General features: G+C 43.4%; 1 protein-coding gene across 5 annotated transcripts in view; it reads left to right on the top strand.

The window, feature by feature from the left end:
- Positions 1-14,921, top strand: part of LOC132494286 (U3 small nucleolar RNA-associated protein 25 homolog) — a 720,475-nt gene that overhangs the window by 174 nt on the left and 705,380 nt on the right. Inside the window, exons 1-6 of one of the 5 annotated variants that reach the window (XM_060105291.1) lie at positions 101-550; positions 1,291-1,330; positions 7,404-7,609; positions 8,656-8,784; positions 11,905-12,084; positions 12,403-12,781. In XM_060105291.1, the coding sequence (XP_059961274.1) occupies positions 454-550; positions 1,291-1,330; positions 7,404-7,609; positions 8,656-8,784; positions 11,905-12,084; positions 12,403-12,581 (831 nt within the window). In that variant the 5' untranslated portion in view covers positions 101-453 and the 3' untranslated portion in view covers positions 12,582-12,781. Of the gene's footprint in view, positions 1-100; positions 551-1,290; positions 1,331-7,403; positions 7,610-8,655; positions 8,785-11,904; positions 12,085-12,402; positions 12,782-12,861; positions 13,725-14,921 lie in introns of those variants that run through there. The other 4 variants (XM_060105295.1, XM_060105294.1, XM_060105293.1 and 1 more) reach the window with 4 other exon arrangements.

Below are 14,921 nucleotides of genomic sequence, written 5' to 3'. Positions count from 1 at the left end.
GGTGGGAGCCCGCGTGTCCCCGCGTTTGGTCCGCCGGTGCCCCGGGGATAGTGACAGGGCAGCTCCCGCCGCGTGCCACGCTGCCCCGGCGCCGGCCTAGCTCGCCCGGGGATCCTGGCGGCTTCCCGCCTGAGATGGGGTTCTTCGCCGATCTTCCTACCCTTTGTTGAGCCTGTGGTTTTATGCTAGACGGCACGCCTCCTGTGTGGCGACTGGGCAGAGATTTTATAAGCTTGTGTTCGTTTTATATGTTTTTAAAGAATTGCTTGGGGGGCTTCCCTGGTGGCGCAGTGGTTAAGAATCCGCCTGCCAACGGAGGGGACAGGGGTTCGAGCCCTGGTCCGGGAAGATCCCACATGCCGCGGTGCAAGTAAGCCCGTGCGCCACAACTATTGAGCCTGCACTCCAGAGCCCGCGAGCCACAACTACTGAGCCAGGGTGGTGCAACTACTGATGCCCAGGAGCCTAGAGCCCCTGCTCCACAACAAGAGAAGCCACCTCTCGCCGCAACTAGAGAAAGCCCGGGTGCAGCAACGAAGACCCATAGCAGGCAAAAATAAATAAATTAAATAAGTTAAAAAAAGAATTGCTTGGGACCCTCGACATCACCTATCTATTCAATGACCATGAGGAAACTAATGTTTGGGTAGTTGTGGGTTCCTCTCTAAGTGTCCAGACTCTCAGTTATGATCTTAGTGCTCATCCCACCCCTTTGGGCTGCTTTATCAACAGTTAGAGGGATAGTCTACTTAAGAAATTTGCTAGAAAAGGTGAACCCCGAGGGCTTTTTTTTTTTTTTTTTCTTTTTGCGGTATGCGGGCCTCTTACTGTTGTGGCCTCTCCCGTTGCGGAGCACAGGCTCCGGATGCGCAGGCCCAGCGGCCATGGCTCACGGGCCCAGCCACTCCGCGGCATATGGGATCCTCCCAGATCGGGGCACGAACCCGTATCCCCTGCATCGGCAGGCGGACTCTCAACCACTGCGCCACCAGGGAGGCCCCCGAGGGCTTTTATTTGCCAAAATTTCCCATCTTTTGGATGAGAGCCTGTTACTGTGTGACTGTAGTATTTGTCATGTGGTCTTGTTAGACTTTTTCATTCGTCTCTTATTATCTATTTGGCATATCCTTCCAAAACCTGTCCAAATGCATATGGGGTTTTTACTTGACAATAGATATAATGTATTTATAACGGTATAGTCTGCCACGTTCATTGAAAGTTGTATCATTAGACTTTTCCTAATTGCTACATACTAGTAGTTAAAGTTTAACATTGCCTGTTTCTTCTCAGGGTTTCCAGAAAGGAAGCAAAACCACAGACTTGTCAACTGGTAATGCTTTATACCTTCTTTATGATAGTAGATTCTGGACTGTTACTTTTAAGATTATATATGGTACTAAAGTTTGGCTACATTTCCACTCTCTTTGATTTTAGATGTAAGCTATATTTTAGTAATATTGCTTAGTTTTAAGTGCAGATGTCTGTTAAAATGCCATTGTGATAACTAATATCGTATAGAGTATGAAACTGTCCTGAGAGATTAGCCTGTTAGAACCTGTTAAGGAGGCTTACCACAGGGCTCTTGGTGAATCCTAAGAGGGAATGTCATGTTTGCTTAACATAAAATAGAGTGCAAAATCATCAAAGGTCTTATTTCATTACCACAGACTCAGAAATAAAGTACACTTTTTTGTTGTAAGTTTTCCTGTTGCTCCTTTAAAGGTGCCAGATGTCTGACACATAGGTTAGATCGCCTTATAACCTAAAGCTCCATGTGTTTAGTTTGCTGTCTTCCCATGTGGAACATGAGCAGTTCAAAGAAGAGGAAGCGCTTCTAGAATCATAGCTAGATTAGCTGTTTTAAACAAATTTGGTGCTAGGTCTGGTTGAATAGATAGGATTGCATATTTGCAGAAAAGCTAGTTTTTATTTAGAAAAGTCTGAACTTGGTTCCACTGTGGGCCTGATGATAGTCGTGGGGTAGCAACAAGAACAGTATAATTTTTGTTTTTAAAATCCCCATTTTCCTTTTAGTCAGAGAGTTTATAGATACTTCAAGTTCTGAAAGTGAAGCATAGACTGAACCAGAACAAGTTTCTGGTTACAACAGACTACTTGCCACATTAAAGGATGTCTCCAAGGAAGGTGAGGAGGAGGAAGAGGAAGAAGACAGTGTTCTAGATGAGACAGAAATGAATCTTGAAGATGGCGATAGTGACGTCATTGTGGAGGAAGAGATGGCAGTAGAGTCCACTGACGTGCAGAAGAGTGAGTGTCTCTGATGTGGGTTTATCATCTTTGCAGGGACCACAGACAGATTGCCCCAGGGGCAGGGTGCCTTGTACCATAGAGCTGGGTGAAAGCACATGGATTCAAAGCAGAGATTCTTAACATTGTTGGGCTCTGTGATATCTTCAAGAATCTGATGAAAACACAGGACCCTGTGGCCATAAAAATGCAGAAATGACATTTTTGCTTATGATTTCTAGGGTTTCATCAATCCTACTTCAAATTCCCCTGATTGAGAGGAAAGGGCACATAATTCTGTTTTTGTAATGGTCTCAATTTATGAAAGAGATTATTGTTCCTGCCTTAGAGGGACCAAGTTTAATGGAAGATAGACATAAAATATACAAAACTTTTCAAGCATCAAATCTGAATGGAACCGATAAATATAAGGTGTTAAAGAGATGCAAAGTGGTCACATGCTGCCAGGGTGAATGAGGGGAGGCTTCAGAGAAGAGCTGGGACTGAAAGCTGAAATGGACTCTGTCTCACTCAGACATCTAGGTGACTATTTTTTTAAAAATTATTATTAATTTATTTATTTTTGGCTGCAGTGTGTCTTTGTTGCAGTGCGCCGGCTTCTCACTGTGGTGGCTTCTCTTGTTGTGGAGCATGGGCTCTAGGCACGTGGGCTTCGGTAGTTGTGGCACACGGGCTCAGTAGTTGTGGCTCACGGGCTCTAGAGCACAGGCTCTGTAGTTGTGGCGCACGGGCTTAGTTGCTCGGCGGCATGTGGGATCTTCCCAGACTAGGGCTTGAAACCACGTCCCCTGCATTAGCAGGCGAATTCTTAACCACTGTGCCACCAGGGAAGCCCCCATAGGTGACTTTTTAATTTAACTTTAAAATCAACTTTATTGAAGTATGAATTACATTCAACAAAGTGTACCCGTTTTAAGCATGTAATTTGATAAGTCTTGACAAATGTGTATATCTATATTGTCATCGCCAAAGTCAAGATACAGAACACTTCCAATACCTGCAAAAAGTTCCTTCTTGTCCTTTTACAGTCAGTTTCCCAGGCCTGGCATCAGGCAACCACTGACATGCTTTCTTTCACTATGTATTAGTGTTTCCTATTCTAGAAATTCATATGAATGGAAGCATACAACAAGTACCCTTTTGCACATGGCCTCTTTGGCTCCTCATGTTCTTGTGACTCATCCGTGTAGCTCATATTAGTAATTCATTTCTTTTTATTACTGGAATAGTAGTCCATTGTCTGAAAATATCTGGGTAACTTTTTATATTCTATTATCTTAATGCCTACTTGCCTTACTGTATTTTTTTCTATACTTTAAGGTGTCACACACCATTCTTAGTATTTTCATTCATCACTTGTACTCGGATACAAAAATCGTTGCCTCAGACTTAGGGATTGTTTTAATTTTCTTGGTTTTCCAGTTTTCTTTCATGTTTTAGGTTTTTAAAAATGAAAAGTTTGGCTTTTTAAATTATAAAAGTAATATATATTTACTGTAAAAATTTAAGAGGGTAATATAGTTAACGTATATCTCCTCCACCCTGGGATGAACACCTTTAACATTTTATAGAACCTTCCAGGCTACTTTTTTATGGATATATGAGTGAATATATATTTGTGTGTATGTGCATAATGGCCTCATACATTTCTGTAAGTTACTTTTTTCTTTAATAATATAACGTGTGTAACTGTGGGTTACTGCAGCTAGAACCCTGGTGTCCAAGCTCCCAGGCCAAATCTCCTTCTACTACATTATACTACCATGGGGAGGTTTAAAAAAGAAAGGGAAAGTATGAAGGGTGATTTTACCATAAATTAAATCAACTTGAAAAGGCGCATTTGGAGAGTCAGAGAGTACTGATATTGTTAGAAAGAAGAAAGGTTTAAAAGCTGGTTAAATCTCAGTTAAAAAAAATCCATATGTACCACATTGTAAAAAAGAGAAGGAAGACGGCGTTCATGATTACTGGGCTGGCAGGGTCGGGGACAGTTGCATGCTGGGGGTGGCTCTCGTACTGGCTCTTCCACTCTTCACACTTGTGCTCGGCCAGGGCCAGGGGCCGCTGAGGGAGATCAGAGGAGAGGGTGGTGCCTTGGGGGTTCCAGGGAGTTGTGCAGCTGGCTCCCTTGCCACCCAGACTGCCCCAGGGTTCCCAGCCCCAAGGGTTATGGAGCATCCCCACACCTGTTTGCTCTGCAGTTGCTGTCCTGCACGCATTTTCTCCTCCAGCACTTTCTGCAGTGTCTCCTTGGCCTTCTGCTCATAGCTGTTTTTCTGGTCTTGCATCTGTAATAGCAACTTATTCATTCCATTCCCAAGAAGTGTATTTCTGTAAATTTGAGGCAATTCAACAAATACACATTGACCTACTGTGTGCTAAAGCCTGAGCAGGGATACAGAAATGAAAAGAAATTGGTCCTTGCCCACAGGGCAGAGATGTCAGTAATCTGCTGGACCTTCTTCCAGGCTGGAGGCAGGCAGGGAGAGTCCCTCAGGTGATGTGAGAGGTGAGTAGGGATAAAAAACTGCCCTGGGCATGCCGGGCGTTCTCCCCTATGCCTTCCACAGGCATCTGAAATCCGACATTTCCAAAGGGAAATCATCTTTCTAAACCTGCTCCTATCTCAGTGGCCAGCATCACCCCCCACCCAGTCTCCCAAACCCTAAACCAGGGAATCATCCTTGATTTCTCTCTCACCTTCTTCAAGGAATTAGTTCCTCATCAAGCTTTGTCACGTCAGCGTCTTTAACGGCTCGTCCATTACCTGTATCCTCTATCCCTACGGCCACCTCCTTAGTTCAGACCCTAGAGACACTATTACATGGATTATATAGAGACTATGTATTCTCTTCATGCCTTGCCTCCCTTCAAACCCTTTTCAGTCCTGCAGCTAGAGGGTTCTTTCTAAAACTTACATCTGATCACATCACAACCTGCTTAAATCTCTCAGTGGTTCTCAGTGTTCTAAGAATCAGGTCCAAACTCCTTGGCATGGTTCCTACTTACAAGCCCAGACTTTCATCTCATGCTGCCTCCACGCAAGCTGAACTGCTTGTAGGTCCCCTAAGCACTGTGCTTTTCAGCCTCTGCCTTTGCCCATAAAGCTTCTTCTGCTTAGAGTATCGTGACCCACGCTTCTCACCTGGTTAACTTCTACCCATGTTCAAAATTCAGCCCTAGAATCATAAATTCTGATAAACTTGGCCAACCATACCTACCCCCCGACTCTTTATGGATTAGGCAGTTTTACTGGTGTTCACATAGTATCTGTATTTCTGATCTATTGACTCATCTGTCTCCTTTAAGGGATTGTAAACTCCTTTGGGGCAGGGAGCATTTTTTTTTCTTTTTTTTCTTTTTTTTTTTGCGGTGAATGGGCCTCCCACCGTTGCGGCCCCTCCCGCCACGGAGCACAGGCTCCGGACGTGCAAGCCCCGCGGCCACGGCCCACGGGCTCAGCCGCTCCGCGGCACGCGGGATCCTCCCAGACCGGGGCACGAACCCGTGCCCCCTGCATGGGCAGGCGGACTCTCAACCACTGCGCCACCAGGGAAGCCCCAGGGAGCATTTTTTAAAAAATAAAATTCTTTTTGTAGGCTTGGGGATCTGAACAATATTCAGTAAAGTCAAGTTTTAAAAATGAATACATTTGTATTTTTAGAATTTCTCCTGGCTTCAAGGTCAAAAAGAAAAAGACACAGGAGCAGCTTTGCAAATTCACTGGGGGTCTTGCCTTTCCAGTGCTTTTCATTTCTGCACCCTGTGATTTTTGGGAAAGCAGGAGCCTTTTACTGTCGATTCTGGGTTACCCAACTGGGTAAGAGATAGTCTAGATAATGCAAATCTAGAGTTGAATATCAAATCATTTCCATTTAGCTTTGGAGTCATCTGAAAATTTGGATTTAAATGTTGAGTGGGTCTTATGTTCTTGGAATTGTCATTAGAAACCAGATACAGGAGTTACTGGTTGAGATCATACATGGTTATGTCCAGGTTATTGGACTTAACCATGCTGGTCACTGACCAGCTTTATCCCCCATTGAAAACGAGTAGACTGGCATTCTGGATTTTGTGTCAGTCTCTTATGAGCTTGGTTGGCATTACTGAAAAAATAAAAGTTGTGGATCCGCAAACCCATAGACTCTATAGGCTATGTTCCCCTGCAGAATTCTAACTACATGGCCACCTTATCTTCCTAACATCAAGTGGGAGCAGTCTGGCCGGTCCATCTCGTTCTCTTGATCTTGAGTCCTCTGCCAAAGACATCCCCCTTTTCTGCACCAGCACATACGTCACAGCCCTGAAGAAAGTGTAGACATCTGAGATAGGTTAACAGTGGGGGAGGGCTGATATCCCGTGAACAGACACATAAATGCCTGTTAGACCTGGAAATTGAAAACCAGAGAGGTGGGGCCACACTGGTTTTGGCCCAGGCCACCAGCCACTGGTGTTCCCAGCAAAATGTTCCCAATGTGGGAGTTTGAGGAAGCAGGGAAAGGCAGGTGGTGTGAGTTTATTAGGACTTGAGGCCCTCAGCCTCGCACTGAGGCAAGCTGAACCCCCAGAGCGTGCTTCCTGCCCTCCTATGGGCTGCTACTCCTAAAGGTACTTGGTTTCAACAGTTATTTGTGCATCAGATTAAAGACTGAAGGGAGAGGGAACAGCAAGCCTAAATTCTTCATATCATATGCCACCTCCCTTTCTCTTCTTATTATATAAGCAATTCATGTGAAAAACAAATAAGGCAAGCAAAACAAAACAAAATTACCTGAAGTCTTGCTATCCAAAAGTTACCATTAGTATTTTGGTGTATACTTGTTCCAGATTTTTCTTTATTTTCAACCCTTCATTAAGGCCATTGTAGTGTTGACAGATGATGCTGGCACAAGCACTTGAGATGAGGCTCCTCTTTTTAAAATACTGTATTTGCATTTGGCTTAATTTGTCTCAGGCCCTGCCTTGCCTGGTCCCCAGCGTGGTGTTTTCTGCTGCAGTCTCTGTAAATTGGAGTTGGGGTGATGGGGCGGTCAGGCAGGGCTGTGTGCATCTGTGTCTGTATGAGGGAGGGCGGGCACACTTTCCAGTGTTTCTGGGCAACAAGCAGGCACTCACTGCAGTTTCCTATCCCTCAGGCCTGGGCTGTGGAGACAGGGGAAGTACCAGGAAGGGGTGGACGACCCCGACCCAGCTAAATGGAAGGCCCAGCTCCGCTGTGCGCTCAACAAGAGCAGGGAATTCAACCTGATGTACGATGGCACCAAGGAGGTGCCCATGAACCCAGTGAAGATATATCAAGTGTGTGACATCCCCCAGCCCCAGGGCTCTATCATTAACCCAGGTGAGGCCCAAGCTGCTGGGGAGAAGGTGGACAGTGTGCCAGGTTCCGGGCTGGACCCTTAAAGCGATAGTCGACTTGAAAGTCGCCTCGCTTACAAAGTTGAAGACTGGTAAATAAAGCAAGAAATGCTGTCCCTAGAAAGAACCCAGAGAACAAAAGATATAAACTCAGCACAGTCTTCCTGCCCACCCAGTGGAACAGTAAAGCATTAGAAAGAAGAGGGGGTATTGAGTTCTATAAAAAATAACTTCTCTTGGGACTCAACACTGAGAAGAGAGGCCAGGTAGTTTAGAAGAAGGAGGGCTTAAAACTTAGAAGGTCTGAGTTATAAACCTCGGTCTTTCCATTTCACTACTTGTGGGACATTGAATCAAGTCATTCAACGTTTTGAGCCTGAGCTTCTTCCACTATAAAATCTGGGTTCTCATCTTTCCTGCGTATTTCAAAGGCTGTTCTAAGAATCAATTGCCATGACATTAGGAAGGCTATTAAGTTCTCTTTATAAATGATGGGTAAGTGATCATTTAATTTGTATGGTATTTTTCCTAGGAGAATACCACCTGATCCCTATATTTACTCAATGTTGAGCCAGTTCCGACTAAGAGCCAGATAATTTAGACTTGACCTCCAGTGAATCTAGTGAGGCTCTGCCATGAGGGAAGGGTCTGTCTTCACAGTAAGCTTATAAAGGAGAGAAGCTGTGCTCCTTGGGTCCTTAGAAGGGATGCGAATGTGTAGAAAGGGGTTTAGAGTAGGAATTAAAAGATTTCTAGGAGAAGGGAGTAGGGTCTGCAGCTCCTGGATAGGGGAGGGGATGAGAGCTTGCACTGGGGCTCCATAGGAGGAGCTGGGAGTGGGGTGAACACCCTTGGTTCCCACTCTTTGGCATTGAGGGTGCACACTGAACCCAAGGAACCTCTGTGCTGGCAGTGCCTAGCTTGAACAGTAGGTCAGCTGCAGGGATGACAGTGCAACGTGAGCACCTCACTTTTGACCTTTGTGTGTGTGTGTGTGTGTGTGTGTGTGTGTGTGTGTTTCTCGGGTAGGATCCACTGGATCTGCTCCTTGGGATGAGAAAGATAATGATGTGGATGAAGAAGATGAGGAAGATGAGCTGGACCAGTCACAGCACCACGTTCCCATCCAGGACACCTTCCCCTTCCTGAACATCAGTGGTGAGTGGGGTGGGGGGTGGGACAGAGGCATGGAGAGGATGTAAGGGGCTTTGATTTTGCAAGCGTTGACACCATATCCACCATTGCACTGGGAGCAGCGACCAGGCCCTGGGGCCAGGCTGCCAGTCTGTTAGCAAGTAGGAGTCCTAGGCAAAGGAACTCCGTAGGCATAGTTATCCCAGTGGGGTGGCTTCTAGGCAGAGAGAGCATCTTCTGAATCTTATGTGATAATTCAGAGAAATTAAAAAATTAAATTCATTCTCAATCCCACATACAAATACACAAGCTGTTACAAATTTTGCTGATTTCCTTCAGGCCAAGTGCAGGGATCCTTTTCGTGAATTGTAGGCAAACTCTTCTGCTATTTCCCTCGGTACAAATTTTCTGTCACTGCCTTAACAGCCTCTGCTAAGGCTGTATCATGGGAAACTTGTGGCTCTACAGCTCTTAATACTAGGCTCTGATAAAATTTCTCTACTAGAGACTTTTATCTTTTTTAAATTAATTAATTAATTAATTAATTTTTTGTGGTACACGGGCCTCTCACTGTTGTGGCCTCTCCCATTGCGGAGCACAGGCTCCGGACACGCAGGCTCGGCGGCCGTGGCTCACGGGCCCAGCCACTCTGCGGCATGTGTGATCTTCCCGGACTGGGGCACGAACCCGTGTCCCCTGCATCGGCAGGTGGACTCTCAACCACTGTGCCACCAGGGAAGCCCTATGGTTTTTAAAAATTGACTCTTTGAATTCAGCTTCCCAGGAAAGATGAGTTTAGAGGTTGGAGGGTCCCTGTGAGACAGAGCAGGTCCTGCACCTCCCATTGCACGTTCTGAGGACGCTCAAGCACAAGGTGAACTGCTCTTCCACAGCATCTTCCCTTGAACTTTTCACTGACCTGCTCCTAGTCATATGACTTGCATTCAGTTGAGTAGCTTTTCACTACTTTTCTAAGTTCCATCTGGCTGCTAGGGTCAAATGAGATACTTTTGCCACCTAGAAAATTTAGTATATCCAGAGGATTCCTGTAGGGTTTTGGAGTACCCTTCCCTAGGTGATGCCCCTTCTTTGAGGATTCTCAAAAGGAAATGACTCTTATCTGTCTACTTGCCCTCCTTCACTTACCCTGTCATTTATAACCTTGCAAGCAAGTGATGAGTAAAGACAATGATCATAGAGCTCTCTCAGGTTAATACTGCCACAGCTACATGCCCACTTGGTGCAATTTTAAGATTTGGACATTTGGAAATGTGAAATCCTTTCCCAAATCTTTGGCTCACTCATTCTGTTATTCTCAGCCCTTAAAAGGATGCAACCCATTTCCAGGATCATGATTTCCCTTTTTTTTTTTTTCATGTTTTTTTAAAGCTAATATTGTGTGTCCTTACGTTATGGGCCACCTTGGATCCTTTATGGAAACGTGAACGTATATTAAAAATAAAAAAGTAAAATGTGGCCCTACAGCCACACCGGGATTTCATTGCCCTGAGAGAGGAGTTGGGGCGCATCAGTGACTTCCACGAAGCCTATACTTTCAAACAGGCTCCGGGCCAGCCAGTTTCCAGCTTAAGCAAGGAGAATGGTCCAGCGGTAACCACAAGGAGAACCTGGCGACGCCGATCTCGACTCCATTCCTGGAGCCGACCCTGGGGAGCGACGGCTCTGCGGTCACTTTCGGGAAAACCCAAGAGGATCCGAAACCATTTTGCGTGGGCAGTGCCCCACCGAGTGTGGACGTCACCCCCACCTACACCAAAGACGGAGCTGATGAGGCAGGATCAACCGATGGCAAAGTTCTGAACCCAAAGCCATCTAAGCTGGCAAAGAGAATCGCAAACTCCGCTGGTTATGTGGGTGACCGGTTCAAGTGTCTCGCTACCGGACTGTACGCAGACTCCAGTCAGCTCGGCCGGGACCAGGGGGCATTGCAGGTGATCCCCCCCCCACCCGAATTTCAGGAGCCTGACCAGTTGTCAGGTTTTTTTAATGTGTGAAGAGGAGGGGGCCGGGGGTATGATAGGGCAGGACACCGGGCTGATTTGGTTAATGAAGCTTAGGATAATTTAAATGTTTGAAATGTGTCCAGTAAGGGGACGTAAGTGGATACTTGAAGTTATTCTGTAGATTTTAAGCGAACTCCACTCGAATGCTGATAACGGAAGTTTTAATTATTGCGAAGGATGTCTAAAAGACTGCATGACATTTACCTATCAATCGCTTTGATTTCTCTGCCGTTACTGTACGTTAACAAATATACCTCAAAGCGCTGCTTAGAATGCCTTACGTGATACTTGGTGGAGGTGTGTAGCGGCCGCATGTATGTGAGATTCGTGCAATTTTTTTTTCCACCCAAAAAACAAACAAACAAACAAAACAAAAACACAAACCTTGCTTAAAGGGGTAGAGTATGTATTTACCTTGCTAGTGAATGATAGATGTTGTATAGGAATTTCCTTAAGATATTTTACTTTTAATTAAAAGACAAATAAAGCCAAATTGTTTTGCAATGTTAAGAAAAAAATTGGTTTATGCTTATAAAAATGGATGAAGTTATCTAAATGATCCATTGAGTGCCCATTTTAATGACATAGATGGAAGGATTACAAGAGGACAGTATTTTATGTCTACCCGCTGCTTACTGTGAGGTCCGTTCTTCAAATTTTTATTACTAGAATCTTCCATAAACCTTTTGAGTTAAATTTCATTTCTAAATATACAAAGGGAAGTTTGTGGGCCGTGGTCGTCTTTATTCACTGTGCATTTGTTTTCTTTTCTGTTGTGTTTTTGTTTCGCTTTCTTTGTGTTGTGTTTTTGTGTTGTTTTATTTACCTTCGAAAGAAAATGTCTGTCTGTATGCCACAGTGTATGTATGGCTATACATACACACCACATATATCTCTACATACATATGGCTTTACGAATAAAGAGTGCGTGACTAGTTACACATAGACACTCTTACGTTTTTATCGTTCAATTTTAAAATATCTCAGTTGTATCATAAATTGTGGTTGGTTTTGGGCAAACTTTTCTTTGAAGATACTTTCCTTTAAGGTAAGGGCAGTGAAATAGCTTTGGTGGTAAGGTGTGTCTTTTTTCCATCTCCGTTCTCTTTGTAGCGTGCAGTGATGCGCTTCTCAGAGTTGGAGATGAAAGAGCGAGAAGGTGGCCACCCCACGACCAAAGACTCCGAGGTGCACAAATTCAGCCCCGCTGACTGGGAAAGGCTGAAAGGAAGTAAGGACAAAAAGCCAAAGTCGTTCGCCCCGGAGGAGGCCATTGCCGACCAGAACGACAGTGAGAGATGTAAGTGAACCCAGGCGGCTCGCGTGTGGTACCACGTCAGTGGGAACGGGGCGGTTCTGCTCCCAGTGCCGAGGGAGGTGAGAGGAAACAATACGCTTCCGATGGCCCAGCGTCTGGGTGCTGGCTGTTCGGAGAACGGGCTGCTCTGGCCACCCTTTAAATGTAACAGTTAAAAAAATGAAAACACATTAGTTCTTTGGAAAATGTCACCCACATCATCTTCATCACCATTGCCATTGATCTTTGTGTCCTTTGAACCTTTGATAACCCATGAATGAGAGAAATTCTGTGTGTTACATTTTGTTTTTCTCTTCCCAGGCTTCACTACTTTCAGTTCCTCAAAAACTGTCATGCCATTATTAAGAAATCAAAGCAAGCAGGAAGTTTTAAATGACTCCAAAAAATTGAGTGAGCCTCTACCACATGTTAGGCCAGGAGACAGCTTCCTAGTTCGGCCCTATAATATCACTCGCTCCCTTTACTTGGAAAATTGCTAAATGCTACTACTGGACAGACGCCCTGCTGCTAATACAGACTGACTCTATAAGCCCCAGCCTACTGAGCTGTCCAACTATGAGATGAACTGTTATTTATTTATTATTATTATTATTATTATTATTATTATTATTATTATTATTATTATTATCCTTATCATCCTCTAACATATTTTGAGGGCTTCCTGTGAACTGGGCCCTGCTGAAGCATTTTGTGTGCATTTTTATCATTTAATCTGCATGACAGCCCTAAACAGGGACTCTATTATTATCCCCATCTTAGAGATGAAGAAGCTGAGACTCAAAAGGTGAAGTGAGAGGACAGCATTACCTTGATACCAAACCCAGACAAGGACACTACAAGAAAACTACAGACCAATATCTCTTATGAACACTGATACCACAATCCTCAACAAAATAGGAGGAAACTGAATTCAACAGCACATTAAAAGGATCATACACTATGACCAAGTGGGATTTATTCTTGGAATGCAGACTTGATGGTTCAACATATGAAAATTAATCCACGTAATACATCACATTAACAGAAAGAAGGAAAAAAATGATCATCTCGATTGATGTACAAAAAGCATTTGACAAAATGCAACACTCTTTCATGATAAAAGCACTCAACAAACAGGGAATAGAGGGAAATTACCTCAACATAATAAAGGTCAAATATGAAAAGCCCACAGGTAGCATCATACTCAAAGGTGAAAGTCTGAAAGCTTTTCCTCTAAGATCAAGAAGAAGATAAGGATACCTGCTTTTGCCACTTCTATTCAACAAAGTACTGGAAGTCCTAGCCAGAGCAATTAGGCAAGAAAAAGAAATAAAGGCATCCAAATTCGAAAGGAAGAAGTAAAATTATCTCTGTTCACAGGCAACATGATCTTACATGTACAAAATCCTAAAGAGTCCATGAAAAACCACAACCCTCTTAGAACTAATAAACAACATTCAGAAGCAAAATCGTAGGATACAAAATCAACAACAAACATCAGTTGTGTTTCTATATGCTCTCAATGAACAATCTGAAAAGGAAGTTAAGAAAATAATTTCATTTATGATAGCATCAAAAAGAATAACATACTTTGGGATAAATTTAACCAAGGTGGTAAAAGATGTGTACACTGAAAACTACAAAGTGCAGCTGAAAGAAATTAAAGACACAAATAAATGGAAAGACACCCTGTATTCATGGGTTGGAAGACTTAATATTGTTAAGATGTCATTACTACATAGCAGGATCTACAGGTTCAAAATCCCAACAGCAGTTTTGGCAGAAATAGAAAAATCCATCCTAAAATTCATATGGAATCTCAGTGGACCCAAAATAGCCAAAAGAATCTTGAGAAAGAATAGCAAAGCTGGAGGTCTCACACTTCCTGATTTCAAATCTTACTGCATACAAAGGTACAGCAATCAAAACAGTGTGATACTGACATAAGGTCAGGCACATAGGCCAATAGAATAGAATAGATAGCACAGAAATAAAACTTTGCATATATGGTCAAATGACTTTTGACAAGGGTGCCAAGATTATTCAATGGGGAAAGAACAGTATTTTCAACAAATGATGCTGGGAAAGACTGCAAAAGAATTAAGTTGAACTCTTACCTTACACCATGTATAAAAATTAACTCAAAGTGGATCAAAGACTTAAACGTAGTCTAAAACTATAAAACTTGTAGAGGAAAACACAGGAGGAAAGCTTTATGACACTGGATTTGGCAATGCTTTTCTGGATATGATACCAAAAGCATAGGCAGCAAAAGTAAAAATAGATAAATTCAACTATGTCAAAATTTAAAACTTCTATGAATCAAAGGACACAATAAACAGGGTGAAAGGCCATCTAGAGAATGGGAGAAAATAGTTGCAAATCACAAATCTGAAAAAGGGTTAATATGAAGAATATATAGAGAACTATAACTCAACAACAACAACAACAAAAAACCCCCCAAATAACCTGATCAAATATGGGCATAGAACTGGAATAGACATTTCTCCAAAGAAGATATACAAATGTCCAACAAGCATATAAAAAGATGCTCAACATTACTAGTCATTAGGGAAATGCAAATCAAAACCACAGTGAGATACCACCTCATACCCATTAGGATGGCTACTATCAAAAACAAACAAACAGCAACAGAAAATAAGTGTTGGCAAGGATGTAGAGTAGGGGAACACTAATGCACTGCTGAGAATGTAAAATGGAGCAGCTGATAGGAAAAACAGTAGAGCGGCTTCTCAAACAATTTAGAATAAAATTATATGATCCAGCAAGTCCACTTCCGGGTATATACCCCAAAGAATTGAAAGCAGGAACTTAAAGAG

The sequence above is a fragment of the Mesoplodon densirostris genome, chromosome 7, assembly GCF_025265405.1.
Source record: "Mesoplodon densirostris isolate mMesDen1 chromosome 7, mMesDen1 primary haplotype, whole genome shotgun sequence".
Taxonomy (NCBI): domain Eukaryota; kingdom Metazoa; phylum Chordata; class Mammalia; order Artiodactyla; family Ziphiidae; genus Mesoplodon; species Mesoplodon densirostris.
Note: the sequence above shows the minus strand (reverse complement) of the source record. Positions and strands in the feature narration are given on the sequence as shown.